This window comes from Branchiostoma belcheri, unplaced genomic scaffold (genome assembly GCF_001625305.1).
Source record: "Branchiostoma belcheri isolate BF01 breed outbred unplaced genomic scaffold, Haploidv18h27 scaffold197, whole genome shotgun sequence".
NCBI lineage: Eukaryota > Metazoa > Chordata > Leptocardii > Amphioxiformes > Branchiostomatidae > Branchiostoma > Branchiostoma belcheri.
The window spans coordinates 265070-287035 of record NW_017803457.1 but is presented as its reverse complement, the minus strand read 5'-3'; the positions used below and the strand labels follow the sequence as shown (position 1 = coordinate 287035).

General features: G+C 40.1%; 2 protein-coding genes and 1 long non-coding RNA gene across 4 annotated transcripts in view; all 3 read right to left on the bottom strand.

Moving 5' to 3' along the window:
* Positions 1 to 1684: 1684 nt before the first annotated feature.
* Positions 1685 to 3536, bottom strand: LOC109468254. Its single transcript, XM_019766510.1, has 3 exons — positions 3306 to 3536; positions 2861 to 3043; positions 1685 to 1779 (listed from the first exon to the last, which is right to left on the bottom strand). Exons 1-3 carry the CDS (start codon positions 3534 to 3536, stop codon positions 1756 to 1758), a joined length of 438 nt encoding a protein of 145 aa, XP_019622069.1. The 3' UTR covers positions 1685 to 1755.
* A 4218-nt stretch (positions 3537 to 7754) lies between these two features.
* On the bottom strand, positions 7755 to 8920 carry LOC109468267. The gene is made up of 3 exons (XR_002140127.1): positions 8593 to 8920; positions 8100 to 8165; positions 7755 to 7768 (listed from the first exon to the last, which is right to left on the bottom strand). It is a non-coding gene; the product is annotated as an uncharacterized LOC109468267 (long non-coding RNA).
* A 6956-nt stretch (positions 8921 to 15876) lies between these two features.
* LOC109468264 (tetratricopeptide repeat protein 28-like) overlaps positions 15877 to 21966 on the bottom strand; it is a 28279-nt gene continuing 22189 nt past the window's right edge. For both annotated transcript variants that reach the window (XM_019766522.1, XM_019766521.1), the window contains exon 4: positions 15877 to 21914. In XM_019766522.1, the coding sequence (XP_019622081.1) occupies positions 17155 to 21914 (4760 nt within the window). In that variant the 3' untranslated portion in view covers positions 15877 to 17154. The remainder of the gene's footprint in view (positions 21915 to 21966) is intronic.

The window sequence follows — 21966 nt, the reverse complement described above, 5'->3', positions numbered from 1 at the left end:
GTTTATTATAAAACAGATACGACTTCTAAACATAGAACTTTCGTAAGTAAATATGAGTACCGATATACTAAGCTTTCGGATATTCGCTAACGGAAAGGGTGCACGTGGGAAATGACGTTACATTTTCCACATTGAAGCGTCTCATAAAGAGATTTGGGGATAACGCAGAAGTTACAATTAAAAAGGACATACTGTTATGTAGAACGCATTGTTACGTCCGGCGTAATCTCTTATTTCATTATACTTTCTTTCTTATGTTTGTCGCCTTGCAATTATCCCTCGGGCAATAAACCTAGATGCGTCCGCAATTGGAGGAAGTACGGCACTTCATGAACTGCTACAGACCAGACCCCATTTTCCTTCAGAGAAGTTTGCACAAATGATTACCATTATCCGTTATGGAAAAAGAGGGAAGTCAGATTTTAAGGCCGCGGGTCAGGATTATAAGAGGGTCAAGAAGGAGGAACTACAACTATACAAACTTGTCCAAGCCGGCCATGCAGGGGACCAAAGAAAAGTGGTCACCTTGGACAGGTGGTCTCCTTGAAGAGGGTTGCCTCACAACATGACGGCATAAATGGCTTCCAAGTCAAGATGTTCTAATGTCAAATGCTATTGATGCATTTGGGAAGAGTGGCACATGGAATAATTTAGGTTTTACAAAAACATCATCCAGTAGTCGAGGCAAACTGACTAGTTTCTCCATGATTTCTCGTTAGTTATCATTAATAATCAACATGATCAAAACACATGTGGTCACCATGGGCAGGTATCAAGCCTTGAGCGAACTCAAATGAGGGTGGTCGCGGTCGTGTTGTCCAGGTGGTCACCTTGTGTCAATGGGAAAAATTTTGGGGGAAAAGCGGTCACCATGGACAGGTGACCTGCTTGACGATGTGGTCTCCTTGGCAGGTTTGACTGCATAAAGATTTCAGGAAGAGGCTAAACAGACTCCAAAAACAATGGAAGACCTTGATGAAGGTGCAATGAAGAAGAACAAGAGTCTGGAGTTACTTGCAGGAGTCAAACTAGGGACACTTCACTGGAGATGACCAGTTCAACATCTAGATTTGCCCCTGATACATACATGTACTAAGTTTTAGTGTAATAGATGAATACAATATCTAAGGAGTGATGAAGGTTGATAATAAAACTCTGTACCTATACAAAGGACAACCTTTACCTTTTACCTAATATATACAAAGCAGTAATGTAAATCAGCAGCAAACATTCTATGTTATTTTTAAAGTTTATTACTTTTACAGTCGCGTGTCAGTTAGAAATGTTGAGTTAGTACACTTACTCATTTTGTTATCATTGGGAGACAAAGCATGCATTTGTAGTTGTAGTTGTAGTTGTGTTATCTTAGTGGAACTGTTTTCAGGCATGAATTCACATGACATGTTTCCCATTGTATAATTTCAATACATGTATAATAACTAGTAGGACACACTCAACACAAGGTCTGAAGTTCAGTGATTTTATTGAAGCATTTCTTAATCTGCTTAAGAACTGCCAGTGAAAAAGCTGTCTTAAACTACCACGCCCATAACTTTATAAGTGCCACAACTTCCTGGGAAATAATATACTGTAGTCAAGAGACTGAACAAACATTCCACACTACTATAATTGCACTCTTTTCCACAGCTTTAGATATTGGCACTGTTTTCACAAGTCTGTTCCTGCAAGTAGCTAGCCAGGAGTTTAAGGTGGCCTAGTGTGACCTGCTTTGCTTTCCTGAAATTCATCTATAGTTCAGCTGTAGACCTCTGCTGGCACCTGTGGGAGGAAGAATGAAGAATATAATTATATAATATATGTTATTCCTATGTTATAGCATATGTTATTCATATGTTATTCAGTCCATACCATGGTATGGATGAAATATATTGTGTTCTCTGATGTTTCTTCTCCTTCTCCTCCTCCTGCCAAACAGTCAAAGGGATTCAACTCCGCCATCATTCAGCCAAATGACTTGAAATTTGGCATGGAGGTAGAGTGGGCCAATACCCCCAGGTCGTTTTTTTTTCATTTTTTTGATATATGCCTTTGAAAAATTTTTATGGAGGTTTTTTGGGGCATTTTTCGCCAAAAAATGGATTTTTGGATCCTGAGCCCTGGTATTACAACCAAATGATCTGAAATTCGGTATAAGGGTACCTTGAACATGTGTCTACAGAACAACAGTCACATATTTGGCATACACCACTTCCAAATGACTCATTTGGGGGACTTTAATGGCTATTTAAACCAAAAAAAGGGCCAAAAGTGCTATACCCGTTCCATGTTCTATCTAAAGAATGGCACGTTCTATCTGCCGTTGGCCATGGATCAGGTGTTCCATTGCGGGTTACCTGAGGTCACATTGCACCTAAGTGGTGCATAATGACCCACAAATTCAATTTTATGTTCCTAAGACCTTCAAAATGTATCAAATCTCATCATTGTTAGTATTTGCATACCTGTAAGAAGATTAGTAAAGCTTTCGAGATTCAATGTGCTTGTTCTTGCATCTTTGTTCTCAATTACATGGCTACTATATAATTCATTTATTTGAGAATCTTTACCAGTTTTACACTGGGGTAAGTTTGGAATAGTCCACTTTTGCGTGGGAGGGAGATGGACTGACATATGCTGTATTTGCTCCCAAGCAAATGTCGGCCTCTCTTCATATATGTTGAATATGCTATACATGATTTATATGAAACATCATTTCCAAAATGAAATCATCGATGTTTTACTTCAGCAAGCTATGCTATGATAGCTTTTTAAAATCATATTCATCACAACTAGTTGTCATTAATTGTGTAAAGTGTGCGTGTGTGTGTAACAGAGCGTTAATTACACATAGGAACCGTACCAGTAGCAGTAGAGGGATCAACAGCAACAGCAGTGGCAGTAACCACGCGACCAATGGGACTCCGCCACCTCCTGTTGCACGGCCAGTGTCACCGCCACCGCCACCGTCTACAGGTGCTATCTTGCCGTTGACAAGTGGGTCGCTGTACGGGCCATATATGCCGTCCACGGTCTTGGCTCGAACCTAGTCGTAATGCAAAACGTGTTGCCATTTAAAAAATTGAAATAAAATATATTAAAGTCTACATCTAAAGTTGCATTGCAGACTCGCTAAATCATACTCAATGTCCTACACGACGACTTTGAGACACTCAAACCATTTAAACAATCCCTGCTGAGATTAAAGTTAGCATTGTAAAAAGTGTCATTGATGTCAGCTTCAGATCTATATGATGACGTTCCTATCGTTTTCAGATATTATGGAAAAGGTTATAATTTTGACTTGCCCTGTATGTGGAGATATCCGGGTTTGAGTTGAGAACGGTTGCTTGCGTTGGGTTTTTCCCCACATCCATGTACTGCACGTTATCAGGGTTGTCTGTCGGGTAGTACTGTATCTGGTACCCGGTAAGCTCTGCTTTCGTCGGTGGCTCTGACCAGGACAGCGTTGCGGAGTTGTCCCCCTTTTCTACAAGTTTGAGATCCGACACTTTGCCTGGTGCTGCGGAAGGCAACATGATTTTTTTTTCATATTAACCCATATCATCTTTAAATTTTCCACCGGTAAGCAAGGAAGTAGCAACATCGGATTGCAATACCCCTTATTATATATATATATTTTTTTTGTTGAAAACTTTATTCACACAACAACATCATAACAATACATTGCAAATGAACTAACAGTTGGTTTCATATTCGTGAGCACAAAACTGCTTACGATTTTCCTGAAGTTTTCGGTTTACAAAACATGTAGTATACATTGTTTACAACATGGTAAGCAACGTTTAAATTAAGCCTCTCACGGAACATTCATTTTCATATAATATCCGTATACTACCCTTGTAGTCACCATATTTATGCTTAGAAATTGAGAATTTGCCAAGTAGTATCAGTACATTAATATAGTGATATTTTACAATGTCGTGAAGTTTGTAGCCGAGGATAACATCCTGTACAGACAGCAATAATGTGTTTCCGTATTTGATACAATAAAGCTTTTCTACATCTGACCAAATGGGTTTTACAATGTCACAATAATAAAAAAAAAATGTTCAACATAGTCCACAGAGTTACAAAACAAGCATTTGTCATTTTCTGAAATACCTTGTTTATGTAATTTAACTCTGGTCGGATAAACATTATGTAACACTTTCCGCTGTAGTGAACGAATTCATGGTTCCTTTATAACAAGAAATAACGATTTCCATATTGTCTTCCAGGGTGTGGATTGAAAACCCATCCCCTGTAAACGCTTTTCCCAGAAACTTTGGCCCGTAGGCGTGACTGCTTTCCGAAAAAGAAGAATATTTTTGAAAAAAGAATTAGTCTGTATACAAACATCTTTTCCCTGTAGTCTTATCTTAGGCACTTCACTTTCTATGTGAAGAGTACTTCTCCATTTGGGAGGAATAGCATTAAATAGGGCATTGTATTGAAACAATAAACATGGATAATCTCCAACAATATTTTTTCCGCTCCCTTAATGCCATAAAGTGTCCTTGTTTATCTACAATATCATTAATGTACATAATATCTTTTTTGACCCAACTACTGAAATATAACATTTTACCTTTATATGTGATACAGTTGTTGTTCCAAAGAGGTTGCCATGGTACATTTTCATCAGTTATAGCATCTATCAATTCGGGTGCCTTTAAATCATACCAGATTTGTATCAATTTCTGGTAGAAAACAGGTAAGGACTGCATACAGTAGCTAGGTTGAATATGCTGAACACTGCAGTTACATCTAAAGATAAAAAGGTTAGAACCAAATCTATGTAAGTAACTTAACTGAATCTTCTTCCAAGTAGGTAAGTATGCACTACATTGGTATGATAGCTTTTTTATCCATTTCAACATAAACGTTTTATGCATAATTTTTATGTCAGGCATTTTCAACCCACCTGCCGTGTAATCCTGAATTAATACATTACGTTTAACTCGATCCTTCTTCCACAAAAATCTGTAGAACATGAGATTAACATCATTTAAGAACTTGTCAGGTGGTACTAGTACACTTAACAAGAAAGAAAGTTGTGAAGCGATTAAACTCTTAAGTATTAATATTTTACCCAACAAACTTAAGTTTCGGGGGGCCCAGGAAGAAAGAAGTTTTTTCATTTTAAGAATTTTTCTATTCCAATTGGCTTCAATATTTGAGGCACACACAGAATGTGAAAAACTAACACCTAAACATTTTACCGTATCAGTCCATTTAAGGCCACCAACATGTTCATTACAATTTCTAAAGGAGCCGAGCCACATAGCTTCGGTTTTCCCCCTATTAAGAACTAATCCAGAAAAGGACGAAAAATCATTGATAATATCAAGACTGGCTGAAATGGAAATTTTGTCCCCAAGAGTTAACGTTGTATCATCAGCGTATTGAAAAATACGAGATTCCACTTCACTACTATCAAAGGAAGGAAGACATATACCTTTAATGTTAGTTGACTGTCTAATTTTCAAAGCAAATACCTCTACTGCGAGTACAAACAGAAGAGCTGACAGAGGGCATCCTTGGCGCACACCTCTTTCTAAATCGATCCAATCAGACAGAAACCCGCAATGATTAATACAACTTTGTGAGTTTCTAGTAAACACATCAATCCAATGTATGAAATCACTACCAAAATTAAATTTCTTCAAAACATGTAGAATCAAGTCTTTAGAAATACTGTCGAAAGCTTTGCTGTAATCTAGAAAGAGTATTGCGCCAGGAGAATTAGATTCTTTCGTAAAAGATATTATATCATCAATGGCCCTCACGTTGTTTGTGATGCTACGTCCTTTAATATATCCAGTCTGATCCTCACTGACAATATTAGGTATCACATTTTGTAACCTGTTTGCCAAGACTTTGGCGCCTAACTTATAATCAGTGTTGGTAATTGATATGGGTCTCCAGTTCGTAAGCTGGTCCCTACACAAGTCATGTTCATCATTACCCTTAAATAACAAAGAGATAACACCTTTCCTTTGATTAGAAGAGAGTTAACAAAACTTAACAAAACTTTCGTTCAGTGAATCAACAACTAATGATTTAATTTTACACCAGAAAAATTGATAAAACTCTGTTGTCAGCCCATCTAAACCTGGGCTACAGCTTCGCATATTTTTCAAACAAGCTATGCATTCAGAAATGGTAATTAACCCTTCACATGTTTCTCTTTGCATATCAGTTAACACAGGGGCATTTATATCAGAGACAAACTCTTCATATTCATTTAACTTAGATGGCGATTCTTCACGGTAAAGGTTCTTAAAGTATTGTGTTTGTTGGATCAATAATCCTGCTTGATCAGTGATTATTGTACCATCATCCCTCCTAAGACTTGTTATTACATTACGCGCTGCACGCGCCTTCTCCAACCTGAGGAAGGGCGTATCTATACGGAACCACCCAAGGCGGTTTACATGTGGTTACCCCGAAGCCGGTTTCAAGTGGCTCCATCTGAACGCTCCGAAATCACATTGAAAGCGCCTCGATCCCAAGCCACTTCTAGAGGTGGTTTCGAATCGCTTTCCCCGCATCGCGATTTGCGTCTGAACGCAATGTGATTTCAATGTGACTTCGCCTGGTCATGGATTACGGAGTGATATTTCTTTTATTTATATGCAATACCAAATTTTACGTGTCAGCAACTTAAAGAGTAGTAATGGTCAAATAATGTGTCCGTTCTAGGGCGAGCTTCACCGCCTCTGGCGGGACCACGTCGGCATTCGGCCGAGATACGCTGGGAGGGGGGCATCAGCAAGCAGGTCGTTGACCTCTGACATTAATAACACGCCGCCTTGCGTGTTATCATCAAACAGCAATAAATGTAGCTCAAGCGTATTGTGTTCGGACACGGTTTCACAGGTGTGTGTGGCACGTGGACCAGATGTGAGGAATGTGAGTTACCCGAATCGCGCCTTGGGTGGTTCCGTATAGACACGGCCATAATATGCTGTGTTTTTCTCACCCTTCTCAATCCAGGTGGTTTTGGAGCGAATTTGTGCTCCACGTGCCTTATAGAGAGCATGCATTTCAAATTCGGCTTTCTTTTTGTACACCTGTTGTTGTAACGTTGCATTATTTGGATCAGTGGCCAGTTGTTTTTCTAGTCTCATTAAATCTTCTTCTAAAACTTTGCTAGTCATGCGTCTTTCATTAGCTTTTTGTTTGCCGTAGTCAATCGAAAAACATCTAACTTTATTTTTACAATAATCCCAAATCATTTGTTTGTTCTCGATCGACGAGACATTTAGGCCATCTTCGATATTCTCAATAATCTGATTAACACTGTCTACATAAACTTTATCATACGTATACAATAAAGAGTTATTAAATTTCCAGTATGATGAACCCTTATCCTGTTGGGTCACACACATGTCCATCATGACTGCTCTGTGGTCACTACATGGAAAGGACCAAATCTCACAGCTGGTACTTTTATCAAACAACAAATCATTAAGAAAGATATAGTCCAGTCTTCTAGCAATGAATGGATTCTTTATGGACCAGGTGTACTCTCTTTCAACACCATGAAATGTTCTCCATATATCAACAAGGTCATGTTCATTCAAAATATTATTCAAAATTGTCATTTCTGTGCTGTCGTGCTCCCTTCCGGCTATATTATCGAGAGAGTTGTTAAGGGTCGTATTAAAATCTCCAGCAACCAGTACATGTTCAAAATCAGTACAATATTTTTGTATCATGTTCGATACTTGGGAGAGAAACAGCTTTTTACAGGATGGTGTGCCTACACCAAAGAAAAGAAGGAGAAATGTACAAATGTAGTTATCTAGAAATGATGTTAACAAATTACGGAGTAGAAACGATGTTTAGCATTACTAAGTATTATATACATGTACTTGTGGCATTTCTGTGAACACAATAGCACTGTATGGTTACAAATGTAAACAGTTGACAGGTAGAATTTATAGTTAGATCTTTTCATGCAGCAGTACCAAAACAAAGCATGGACAATTGTTTTGCTCAACTGTACTGACTATTGCTGTATGATGCACACTGTAAAGAACTATATATATTATAATTTTAACGTTACATGTGTAAAATTGGCATTTACTCACGTTTTGCAAACTGAAGTCTCCCTCGTTAATATTGGCAACAGCAGTACAGGGTTCCCTTTAACTAGTCTAAGTTAAGAAAACATTCACAAAATTATATACTAGTACATGAGTGATACTACTTGGGGAGGGGGGCTATTTTCCTTTTATATGCACCAATGCAACCGATCTGTCCCATGCTTATGTCGGCCCAAAACGAGGAAAATTGAGGAAACAAGTGCAGTGGAGTTTTTGAACAGGTATGGAAATGCATGCAACCCAAACAACAGTTATGTAACACGTGTGAACACACTGCCGATGCTAATGAGTTGAACGTGTAAAATGGTGTAACATGCATCTAAACATTTGACGCCCCATATTGCTAATAAGAAAGTGTCAGGCTAACGCCAGTTTTCCAGCTCTAAGAGACACATAATTTGTGGTTTGAAAACCACCAGAGTTTGCTCCTGAAAAACTTGTAGTCATACGGAAATATCAAGAAGTAAACGTTACTTACCAGGCTCTTTAATACACATCCGAAGAGAGACCAGCCAGTTTTCTTCGTAATTTCTGCATTCTCGCGGCTAAGAGGTGCTAAAGACTCAACCAATTCTCGCAAGACTCTGTTCGCTACCCTGTAGCAACGTTGTTCCCATTGCAAATGGTTGCATGTGACTATACGTCATGATTTGTGGTGTCAAAGGCCAAAAGTCACAGTGCGCTAGCGGGAACACGGTATTTTCCCATATATGCAAATGAACAGGTTAATTTTCCCATATATGCAAATGAGGTTAGGCGCGGAGCGGCGCGTTCGAACTAAATGTTCCACTCGAAACAGGCGTGTACACAGCATTACTTGTTTCTGACATGGTCTTATCATAAATATTCTCATTTGATGGGTACTTACACCATGTCCACTTGTTGCCATACTTAGTGTACAAAAAGATGCGTATTCCCAAGAATAAAGCCATTGCATCCATTTCTACCTCTGTGGCCCATGCACCAAAGTCTCCTGGACGTTTCCCATTGTGAGCCCAATCCGCACGAGCCAGGTACTGGTCCATGGTTAGTCCTCCGTCGAACCAAGACCTGTAAACATCCTCAGACAATGTTGACATAAAGTGAATCAAGTGCTGCCTTACTACATGATGATACATTTGGGTGCCACAGATATGGTGACTTATGGCTCTATAGAAGCAGTTCCCATCTTTGTCTATTTTGACAAGATCACTAGAACGAGGTGGCTCCAGAGGGACATTCCTTTGCTTCATATTATGGGGTTTTGCTACAGGGAGGTTTAACTGAGCTGCAAGGTGCATTTGATCATCTGCTGTCAATGGGTTAAACATAAACTGTCCTTCCTGACCCTCTCAGGCCCCTGTTACCTCTACTTCTTGCTCAACAGCTGGCCCCTGCCCTGTTACCTCTACTTCCTGCTCATCAGACAGCTCCTCCTCTCTGACCTCTACCTCCTGCTCAACAGCTGGCTCCTGGTCTGTTATCTCGGCTTCCTGCTCATCAGCCAGCCTCTCCACTTCCTGCTTTGCCTTCCACGCACTCAACCTCTTAGTCTTGGGCACTTTCCTACGCCTTGGCATTTCTCCTGAAATTTACCAGAATGTACAAATATTTTCAGAACTATAGTATACATGTTATACTATATAGACGATAAACTGGACAGTGAGTGAGTGAGTGAGTTATATACATTCAACTTTAAAATTTGTTAATGTTATTGCTTGCAGCACGTACCAACATTTCCAAGATTATATGGATGATATGAATGTCCCCATACATGTAAATATACAGTATACCTGTGCAAACTTTTTATATATATGTTCAATGCAATGATACCACACGAGCAATTGCCATTACTTCACGGTAGGCATATATGTGATGTAAACAAAAGCAGCAATCACTCGTATACAAATTCATTTTTAACGGTAGTAGATTTGTTGACTGAGTCTTTCAATATGTTTCACAGGGATGGGGCAGGTGGGCGTGTTTGTGAGGATTCTTCTTGTGAAGCATCTACACATCCTGCCCAGGCAAACTACCCAATAGTTATAAAGTACTTCACACAATATTGACCCAGGGTGAATTTTCTTGCTAGCTCACAGACCATTAATTCATGGACATGTAGTGGAATATAATATAATATGTGGTTGCCGTTATTTAGGAACAATATTGGAAAATCATACACATGTATATCATTCCACATCATGAGTAAAACCCTAAACTATAATTTTATTTTTAAAAAAGTAAAATAACATTCAAAATGTTTTCAAACTATGATGAAATCTCTTAGACCAAGGAAGTCAAAATCAAATCTTTGCAAAACCTCCTTGCTTAGACGATTAGATTTGAAAGGATTGATATTATCAGGTCATCCCCATATAATGTCCTTGCTGCTGTACCTTCGAAAAGAGGAACAAGGCTTCGAAATTCGAATGTACGAATTTCGAAAATTCGAATGCCAAAGTTTTGCCCGAATTTTGGTCGAATCGGTGCTCAAAAAGAACAAAGTCGTTGGCGTTCCCGTTCTGAGTAGTTTGATTTTTTTTCCCGAGCAACAGATAACAAACTACAACACGGTTGAATTCTTAACCTCCATATTTTCACCAAGGAAGTTTTAGTAACTTTTACAAGTCCTTGGTGAGAAATCAGTAAATAAAGAAATATACAAGGGCATGCAAGTCATCCTACCTGCCAAATACTATTCACTAATTTCGGGCATTTGTATTAGTTTAAACAGATAATATGCAGCTCTTATATGTCATTTTTGGGCGGGAAAAATAATCATGAAGTAATTAAACACTCACCTTGCCCTCACGATCTTCGATATTTCTCTTGACAGAAAGCCTCTGAACCGGCGCGACGTCTTCCTAATCAGTCGTTCAGTTGTTTTTTTAAGAAATAAAACAAAACTCTTTCACTGTTCGGTGATAGATTTGGAAATTTCCCGAGAAGAAATGACAGAAAATTTCCTGACCGAAGTCAAAATTTCTAGATTTGGTACGTAAGTATCGTCTGCGGAGTTCTCTTTATGTAAAACCATCGCCGGAGATATCAGAAGGGGTGGGAGGTTTCAGAGTACTATTTTTTAAGTATCACATTGCGTTTATATTTTTGTAAAGACAATTTTTTACGTGTTCAAACTAAGATACTCTGAATCATAAATATATCTTGCCAGGTTTAATGGTATTTGAGACGGAAAAATGATCGTTTATTCCGATTAAAATAAAAAGTTTACCCAGCTTGCAGATGGAAACGTCCATTTATGCAAATCAGATTAGCCGACTATTAACGGGGACATTCAAATTTTTTATATATATAAAAATAGATTTTATTCCACAGTTTTCTTAACAACACAAAATAAGTAAAATTATAAATAAATTTACAATACTATAGTATTAATTTTAATCTATCATTTCTCATAGCTGGAAATTATGAATTTTTATGTTGCACATTTACTACCTACGGAGTAAATGGACTTGGCGAAACCTTTCTTCTTCCGGGTCGGAGTTCCTTCTTGCTCTTGTTTTGATGTGTTTTGCAACTACATGTATATTTTTACGGGGCTTTTCTGACGTTTGACGCTGACTTTGGCACGATATGATCGCACTACCATGTACACGCTACCGGAGGCGGCAGATGAGTGGTCATTTTTACACAATCGTCGAGAAATTTTGACGTTATGCACCCGGAAGTGCGCCGATATCGGTTTGCGTTCTCTCGATTTTCGACAGTTTCCCCCGTCAAAATAAGAAACAAAATTACCGCTATTAAATAGAACCATGTATTGCAATTATCATTTGAACATGATTGATCTATAACATATTCCTTTATAATATTATAAGTATAATATCATAATGGTTTTGGAAAGTCCTCAGCTGGCGAACCATTTAGTCGGCATGTCACGAGTTCTTGCGCCGCGCCGCCGGGAGTGACGAACATTTTCTTACACATATTGTTACCCCTTCCGAAACACTTTGCGGTACCCAGGATTACATAAAATTGAATGTGTGGGTCATTGCGCACGAGTTACGTGCAACGTGACCTCAGGTAACCCGCAATGTTCGATGTGTTCGATGGCCAACGGCAGATAGAATGAGCCATTCTTTAGATCGAACGTGGAACGGGTATAGCACTTTTGGCCCTTTTTTGGCCTGAAATAGCCATTTAAGTCCCCTAAATGAGTCATTTGGAAGTGGTGTATGCCAAACATGTGACTGCTGTTCTGTAGACACATGTTCAAGGTACCCTTATACCGAATTTCAGATCATTTGGTTGTAAAACCAGCGCTCAGGATCCAAAAATCCATTTTTTTGTCGAAAAATGCCCCAAAAAAACTTCATAAAAATTTTTCAAAGGCATGTATCAAAAAAATAGAAAAAACGCCTAGGGGTATTGGCCCACTCTACCTCCTTGCCAAATTTCAGGTCATTTGACTAAAAAATGACAGAGTTGAATCCCTTTGACTGTGTGGCAGGAGGAGGAGAAGGAGAAGGAGAAGAAACATGAGAGAACACAATATATTTCATCCATACCATGGTATGGACTGAAATATAATAATTTAAATTTCTAACCATGAACCAGTTTCAAGTGGCTTCTATACCAGCTAAAGCTCCTTAAACATACATGTGGCATCAAAATCAATCAGAACAAGAACATATTAGTTATTTAAAATACTGTCAACCTTTGCAAAAAATTCCTGGCTCACCATGACCCTGGCTGGAGCAACTGTTTTGATAATAAACCAGAGGAGTATGTTGGTTCTGTTACTGCTATGAAACATGTACTATAGAAATATTGCAGCCTGATCATTTACTTTAGTCTGGTTCACCCACAATCTTCAATTGTTTTCTGAACAGTTTGGAGAACCAACAAATTAGTATGGCCTAACAAACAAACAAATGCAAACACCAGACAGTATTGAACAGGTGTAGTAAGCAATGAAAAATTATTGACTGTTCAATTTGTAGAGGTATCTATCTATCGATGAATTAGTTCAAACATGAAGAAGCACCTGCAAACTACAAAAAGGCAGTATGTATATTACTGGAAATACTAAATAGTCAACACTTAATCAAGATACATTTAATTTGTCCCTATCGTGTGTCCTTTCCTGACAAATCGCATTTATACAACTACTGTGTGTGCAAGTGCGTGTGTGTCTATGTGCTTGTGTGTGTGCATGTGTGTGTGTCTATGTGCTTCTGTGTGTGCATGTGTGTGTGTCTATGTGCTTCTGTGTGTGCATGTGTGTGTGTATGTGTGTGTGTGTGTGTGTGTGTGTGTGTGTGTGCGAGTGTGTGAGTGTCTATGTGCTTGTGTGTGTGCTTGTGTGTGTGCATGTGTGTGTGTGTGTGTGTGTGTGTGCTTGTGTGTGTGTGTGTCTGTGTGCTTGTGTATGTGCTTGTGTGTGTGCGTGTGCATGTGTGTGTGCTTGCATGTGTTTGTGTGTGTGTGTGGTTGGAGTGGGGGTTTGCGGTTGTGTATTTGGGTTAGTGGTTAATACCTCCCCCCAAAGCTAAATGTTTTAACAACATATAGCTTTTAAAAGCCTTAGGTAAGTTATCTTATCTAACTAATGTTATATATAATGTATAATCTTACTTACCTCTTAAATTTTAGGTTCTAACTTAACCCAAATAATCTTAATTCTAACCAGCAGGATAGATAAAAGTACAAAATAAATTATAACATTACTTAGCTTCCTACTACTATGGTAGCTTCTCCATATTTGACAAACAGATCTAAGGGAAAAGGCCTAGGCCAGAAACTGTATATGTTATATATATATATAAGGTGCAATACCTATGAAGGCCCATAAGTACAATTTGAGACCTATTCTTCTTCAGTGTCAGCATTTCTACTTATGGAGTATTTACTCAGTATGTATACTTTTATATAGATAGATATAATAGATATATAGTTTTTTAAAATATACATTTTCATTGAAGACAAGTGAATAGGGGTGGTGTATGTGGCGTAGTGGTATAGCATTCAACTATGAAATGGGGAGATCCGGGTTCGATCCCGAGTTGACCTGGGACATGTCTGGACATGCGCCCCAAATTTGTTCCCTTGGGATAGGCACTATACATGATTTTTCTCACTACACCCAGGTGTGAATGGGCACTTAACTTTGTTTGGGGAAAGTTATATTGAGGTCACCTTACGGCACCTTATTATCCTTGCAAATATGTGTATCATGTGTATTATTTGATTGTTTGAGAATATTTATTGATTATTATGTGATATCCTGCATCAATTCAGCCATATTAAGGCTGCAACTGCATGGGTTCTGTTTGACCAATAAAAACCATTATTTAAATACTTGTACTAAGGGAACGGAGGAAAAAGCGAGAGGTGTCTCGGTAGCAAACTGTCAATATTCTGACAAGGCTACTTATGTTCTACAGAAACGTCTTGACTGTTGAGTGTATGAAGAAATGCACATTAAGCTTTTCAGATAATACAAAAGTGCGGTAATCTGAGAACTTTTCCCTTCATCCTGTTCCCCATCAATGTAATCCCAGATCAATGTAGATGTTTCTCCCTCATATGCATGTAATCTATCATGCTTGTGAGTTCCCTTGATTATATAGGGACTATATACATGTGGGCTAAACTTGATGTGCATTTCATCAAATGCATTTAAGCTGTTTCTATTCCTCATTAGCATGAAAGGTTTGAAAAAAATCCCTGTTGACAAGTTTGCTACCAACTGATCTATTGCTTTTTTACTCCTTTTATTTGTCATATTCTCTTGTCTACATTAAAATTCTGTACATTAAAATTAGACATGCAAGCACTAGACATTCTCTAGTCTAAGCAGATATTCCCACATTAGGATTTGTCTGTAGTGTCCATTGTACTTATGGGCCTTTGTATGAGTAGAGAAGAGTAGGGTAGACTAGTAGAGTAAATTTCTTCGGCCAAGTGTAGGAACATCCGATATGTGTGCAGTGTGCAAGAAGAAATACCTACCAATATTTACCTGATCTTACCTCCTTGCGTATACGTAGTACACATGCCTTCACTGGATGTGATGTTTATATATATATAGTCGATCGATCGAGCACACAAATATTCAAGCTGTAGACATGCTATACTGTCCGTCTGTCATAGTATTTCATCGGTTGATGGTTCCCACGAAAATACTATAAACATAACAAAAAATCTCGTCGCGGCATAATACGTCTAACGTCCTGAATATAACGTTTAAAAATAATAAAAATGTCCGAAAATGCACCAAAATGGGGCGCCATGCCATGCTAGCTAAAGGTCAGATTAATACGTGACCCTAGGTCAGGGTCGCACACCTGATTATACATATAACTGCGCGAGGAGCCTTGTCCCGCCGTTCAAATTTGGCCCCACTATAAACCGTAATATTGTGTATCAGGTGGACATGAAAGCCGCCATATTGGAAAATCTGACGACCTTTCGTCACTCCAGCATGCATTGCTGTACTGGACGGTGACCCCACCAGCATAGAACCTTCCCTCAGACTCGCTGTGCTATCGTGGAAGGTGTACGCTGTAGGACGAGCGTAGTCCTCTGCCCCGATATGTATCGATGGATGGTGGTCCCCTTTCTACGATAGTTATCGTGGAAGGTGATCGAATGGGGTGCAAAGTGCTATGTACAATACATTACGAGTTTCATGCAGGTGCAGTGCGTTCAGCCGACGTGCTGTTTCGATCTACCTAAAATATCACAATATTAAAGGAACTATAAAATAGGAGACACGATACAATGAAGTTATCAATTTTTTTCAGTGAGTCAATATTATATTTCGATAATTATCAGCAATGTCTATTTATTTATTCATACAGTAAGGTACGGTATTTCGAGCAAATGCAGTTAAACTGAAAACAAAACAAAAACATACCGGGGACTGATAGAACCTGGTTTTCTCAGAAATGTGGTCTTCGTATCGAAAAAGCGGTCGGGTGACAGAGCAAAACAAAACACAGATTTGAAAGTTTATGTCCTTTAATAAAATGATTTTACCATAAGAGGTACTAAATATGTTTGCCGCTTACAATTCATACTCAATATACTGCTTATCATTTGTGAATATATAAAACTGAGCACATATACTATTACAGAAATTACGTTGTCACATTTATTTTAAGTTGACGAAGGTGTACATTATCGTCATGGTATACTGGACTTATTTAGTCTACATTAACGTATAGACCATACATAATAAAAGTAATTAATACTTCAGATCTATTGCACTATATATCGCATCTAAGTTTTATCATCCGACAGCAGTTCGATAATACGTGTTATTGTTTAAGTCTGATTATCAATTATCTAGATAAACAATTAAGAAATTGTAAGAAAAAAAGAACTTATGCGCAAAGGATAGTAATTGTTATTGCATCTTATGGTACGAAATTTTCTTAATGTGAAACTGTCATCTGTAGCCCCTTAGTTTCTTTTGATTTAACAGAAACGAAAGGAATTTTTCAAATAAAGCATTCAGAATTCCCTTTCCACTGGGCCGGGGTAAGGTGTTTTTATTTTCCTGCGTTATGCTTTAGTCAAATTTGCACCTTGTCAAGCGTAATTGTGTGTCCGGGTGACATGATATGTAAGTGTTGCGACAATTCACGTACTGGGAGGGGGATGCCTGTGTTTAGAGAATCTAGCCTTGAGGTACCATTTAGTTTCCCCTATGTATGTTCATGTGCAGGGTCTTCTGATGTTTTGTTCTGAGCACCGAATGTGATATATAACCCCACACGTCTGTTCTTTCGGGGTCCTGTGGTGCACATTTTGGTTACGGAGATGGACTACTTTCTGAACCGCGACGGTGGTAGATTCCGTCTTACCGCTACGTTTGATCCTTTCCTGACGTCATCACGTTTCCGACTTCTGGAGAGTCAGCGAGTGCATCATTCATCTGACGAAGCTTGACGAAAATTTGTGTTGAGTTTATTTTTTGTGTTGGAACAGTTTGAACAACAATGTAATTAAGATGGTTATACCAGTGGAAAAAGTTGTATAACTAACTGCTTCCATGAGATGTTCTCTGTGAAGCTATTGAACAATTTTAAAATCATTTTTTTACAGCGACACGCCAGGAACTAATCCCCGTATCCATCATCTGCATGATCCGTTCAGCCTCATCATAGTAGGAGGCGGCCTTTCTGTCATCACCAAGTGAACTCCAGGTGATACCCAAGTTTTGGAGACATGAGTAGATGTGAGGATTTGCGGTGTCCTCACCGTAATAACTCCGTGTTATCTCTAGTGATTGCTCGAAATAGCTGGCGGCTTTCCTGTCATCATCTAACATTCCCCAAGAGGCACCCAAGAAGTTAAGTGTTTCGGCTATGTAAAGATGCGCGATGTCTCCTCTGAAGATACTTCGCCTCATCTCTAGTACATGTTCAAAGTATCTTATTGCCTTCTTGTGATCGCCAAGGCTCCTCCAGGCCTTACCCAAGTTGTTAAGTGATTGGGCGATGTCAGAATGCGCGACTTCCTCACCATAAATCCTCCTCCCCATCTGTAGTGACTGTTCATAAAACCTGACGGCCTTTATGTGATCACCTAACATGTCCCATGTGGCACCCAAGTCGTTAAGTGACTCAGCGATGTCAGGATGTGCGATGTCATCACTATAGATACTCCGCCTCATCTTTAGTGACTGCTCATGATAGCCAACGGCCTTTCTGTAATCACCAATGTTATTCCAAGTGTTACCCAATTCGTGAAGTGAGTTGGCGATGTCAGGATGTGCGCTTACATCACTATAGATACTACGCCTCATCTCTAGTGACTGTTCGTGATAGCTGACGGCCTTTTTGTGGTCGCCCAGTTTACTCCATGCGTTACCCAAGCTGTTAAGTGATTTGGCGATGTCAGGATGTGCAGTTTTCTTGCCATAGATTTTCTGCTTCATCTCTAGTGACTGCTCACGATAGCTGACGGCTTCTTTGTAATGCCCTAAGATTTCCAAAGTAGCACACATGTTGTCCAATGACGTAGCCATGCCAGGTTGCACGGTTCCCTTACTGCAGATACTCCGCTGCATCTCTAGTGCCTGTATGTAATAGTTGTTGCTCTTTCTGCGATCATCAAGGTTACTCCAAACGGCACCCAACAAAACTAGTACCCTGGCGGTGTCAGGATGCGCAGTAATCTCGCCGTAGATACTCCTCCAGTTCTCTAGTGATTGTTCTAAATATCCGACAGCCTTTTTGTTATCACCTAAAGTTAACAAAGTTTCACCCATAATTTGACATGAGTTGGCGATGTCAGGGTGAGAGATGCCCTCACCATAGACAGACCGCATCATTTGTAGTGCCTGTTCATTATAACTGACGGCCTTTCTAACATCACCAAGCTTGGCCCAGGCACCACCCAGGTTGTTAAGTGATGAGGCGATTTTAGGATGAGCAGTGTCATCACCATAGAGCTTCCGCTTCATCTGTAGTGCCTGTTCAAAGTACCTGACGGCCTCTCTGTGATTACCTAATGTTCCCAGGGCGGAACCCAAGTTGTGGAGTGAATCTGCGATGTCCGGATGTGCCTTGTTCTCACCATGGATTCTCCACATCATATGTAGGTCCTGTTCATAGTATCCGATGGCCTTTCTTTGATCACCAAAGTCCATCCAGGCGGAACCCAAATTCCCCAAACACTTGGCGATGTCAGGGTGCGGATTGCCTTTACCATAGATATTCCACCACATCGCTAGTGCCTGTTCATGATAGCTAATAGACTTAATGTGATCGCCGAGGCTCCCACAGACGTTACCTAGGTTGTTAAGTGACGCGGCAATGTCAGAATGAGGATTACCTTCACCAAAGACATGCTGTTTCATCTCTAATGCTTCTTGATAAAGAGAAAGTGCCTTTTTGTAATCACCAAGGTAACTCCAGGAAGCACCCAAGTTGTTAAGTGATGTTGCGATGTCAGGATGTTCCATGCCCGCACCATAGATACTCAGCTGCATCTTAAGTGCCTGTTCAAAATAGCTGATAGCCTTTCTGTGATCACCAAGGTCACTGCAGGTCACACCCAAGGTGATAATTGCTTTTGCGACGGCAGGATGTGCGACACCCTTACCATAGACACTCTGCCTTATCTTGAATGACTGTTTGAAATAGCTAAAGGCCTTTCTGGGATCACCAAGTTTTCTCCAGGCGTTACCTAAGTTACTTAGTGACAAGGCGATGTCAGGATGTGGTTTACCCTCACCATAGATATCCCGCCTCATCTCTAATGCTTGTTGGTGATATCTGAGCGCCTTTCTGTCATCACCAAGGTCACTACAGATGTCACCCAAGTTGTTAAGTGAAATGGCGATGTCAGGATGTGCGATCATCTTACCATAGACACTCTGCTGCATATTTAGTGCCTGTTCATAAAAACTGACAGCCTTTCTGTGATGACCAAGGTCCCTCCATGCGCCACCCAAGTTGTTAAGGGACGCGGCCACTTTAGGATGAGCGACGCCCTCGCCGTGGAAAATTCGCTGCATTTGTAGTGACATTTCAACATAGCTGACGCCCTTTGTTCTGCATTTGTGATCACCAAGAAAATTCCAGGCGGCACCCAAGCTGTTAAGTGAGTTGGCGATGTCAGGATGTGCGATGCCCTCACCATAAATAATCTGCTTAAGCTTTAGTGACTGCTTATGATAGCCGATGGCCTTGTTGTAGTTACCAAGGTCACACCAGCAATTACCCAAGTTGTTAAGTAACGAGGCGATGTCAGGACGTGCGATTTTCTCACCGTAGGTATCCCGTAACATCTCCAGTAACGTTTCATGACTGCTGACTCCATTTATAGTGTCACCGATGTTTTGCAAGGTGGAGTCAGGATGCTTTGCGCTCTTCTGCTTCTTCGCCTGTTTCAATCTCATCATCAGTGCTTGTTCATGATAGCTGACGGCCTTTTTGTAATCGCCAAGGTCCCTCCAGGCAGCACCCAAATTGATAAGTGAATAGCAGGCGATGTCGGGATATGCGATGTCCTGCCCATGGATGTCCCACGTCATCTTTAGTGCCTGTTCATGATAGCTAATGGCGGTTTTGTGATCACCAAGGTCCCTCCATGCGGTACCTAAACTGATAAGTGACGTGGCGATGTCAGGATGTGCAGTGTCCTCACCATAGGTACTCCGTAACATCTGTAGTGATTTTTCATGATGGCTGACGGCAGTCTTAGTCTCACCGATATTTTGCAAGACGTAACCCAACTTGTTATGTAACAAGGCGATGCAAGGATGGTGTGCATCCTTCCCATGCTTAAGTAGCATTTGTTGGAGTGCCTGATCAAAGCATGTCTTTGATTGTTTGTAGTGACACATACTTCCATATACTTCGGCTTGTAGTAGAGAGGAGTTGTCGAATAGTATCGAGGGCTCTTTTAAAGTACGGCCGTTGCTAAGTTGCGACACATGGTCCTTTAAAGGCATTTCCGTATAGTAGTATCTCATGAGCTGATTTATATCAGGAATGCAAAATACGTTCTTTGTTTTTACCTCAATGTCATCATTGACAGATATTGACGACAGAACTGACATATTTTCAACTTGACCACGGTTATTCATGTATGTCCGCAACCTCAGTTCTGCCGAGATGCTGACCAGCACCATCAAGTGATGCGAATTCTCATCACTGATGACTCCTTTCTCGTACATCTTCTGGATAGTCTCCCAGATTGTTGTCGGCTGTATGTCACAAAGTAATGCCCACGAAGTAACTGCAAGGCTTGAAAAGCGGTAGATTTGTTTCTTCACATCCAACAGCTTGGCACTCAGCTCCTTAGTTTCAAATGTTTTAGTGTTCTCCTCCAACGTGGTGATTGCAAGAAGCCTGGCAATTTCACTTCCATTTTGCTTCATTTGCCGATTCCAAGCAGTGGTGTATTCATCCACCAAGTCTTGCTCTCCAGTGATCAATGAGACATTTCCCAAGACACTCGCTAAGTGGTAGCCTTTCTTTAGATAGAGCTTAACGTCATCTTCTATAATCTTGGCCATGTCACTTGGTGTGCGAATAAGGAGGGAGTTTTTGCCTCTGCCTATTGGGGTTTTACATGCGTGTGGCATGGCTCCATCGAACGAAAAACCACGCGGTGTTACAGAGTCGTAGAACCAGCTGTCCTCCAGCTTGTTATCTGACTCAAAATCGTTGAGAGACTTGATGGCCATGGCTGGGAGAATGGTTTCTCCTAGATTGATCACTTTTAGATGAAGATAATGGGTGAGATTATAAAAGTATGTCACACTTTCCCCTGTTTCCTTTTCTATCAAAATAGCAAACTCCAGATCGGAGTATGGCGTTACTAGCCCTGTGGCATGTGAACCCAGTCCTACCATTGCGTACTTACAGGGAGGGGGACCCATTACCTCTATACACTCATCTACCAGGCCAGCTATGAATGTTCTACGCTGATGAACAATGGTGTCAAACAGAGCTTTGATTGCCTCTACTCTCTTCTTCTCTACTTTCTTCATTCTCGGGTCGTTATCGTCAAGGCTGTAAGGATCTATCTGTTTCTCAATTCTGTTGATCTCTTCTATTACATAGCAGCGACATTCTGATAACATCGATTTGTGTTTCTCTATGTCATCGAGGGGTACAATTTGTTCAATACTCAAGACATACTTAACAAATGATTGAGTAATAGCCTGGACAGTTTGCTTAATACCCTCTTTGCCTTCTGTCTTAGCTCTCACCAGTGCTGCGTTACTGAGTGCTGCAGCCTTGGTGAAGTCATTTCCGTCTTTTGACTTCTCTCCTCTCTTCAGATAAACATCGCTTAACTTGCAGAGGGGCTCTACCTCTTCGAAGTGTTGACCTGCATGAAAATATATACAAAACGATCATCGCAACTCACTTTTTTTTATTCC

Bases quoted from the DNA above. Each gene is read 5' to 3' on its own strand.
- LOC109468254 (XM_019766510.1), bottom strand. From the start codon at position 3,536: ATGTTGCCTTCCGCAGCACCAGGCAAAGTGTCGGATCTCAAACTTGTA. The intron at 3,044-3,305 runs GCAAGTCAAAAT...CATTACGACTAG, and splicing joins CGGATATCTCCACATACAGG to GTTCGAGCCAAGACCGTGGA. The intron at 1,780-2,860 runs GTACGGTTCCTA...TTCCTCCCACAG, and splicing joins TGATCCCTCTACTGCTACTG to GTGCCAGCAGAGGTCTACAG.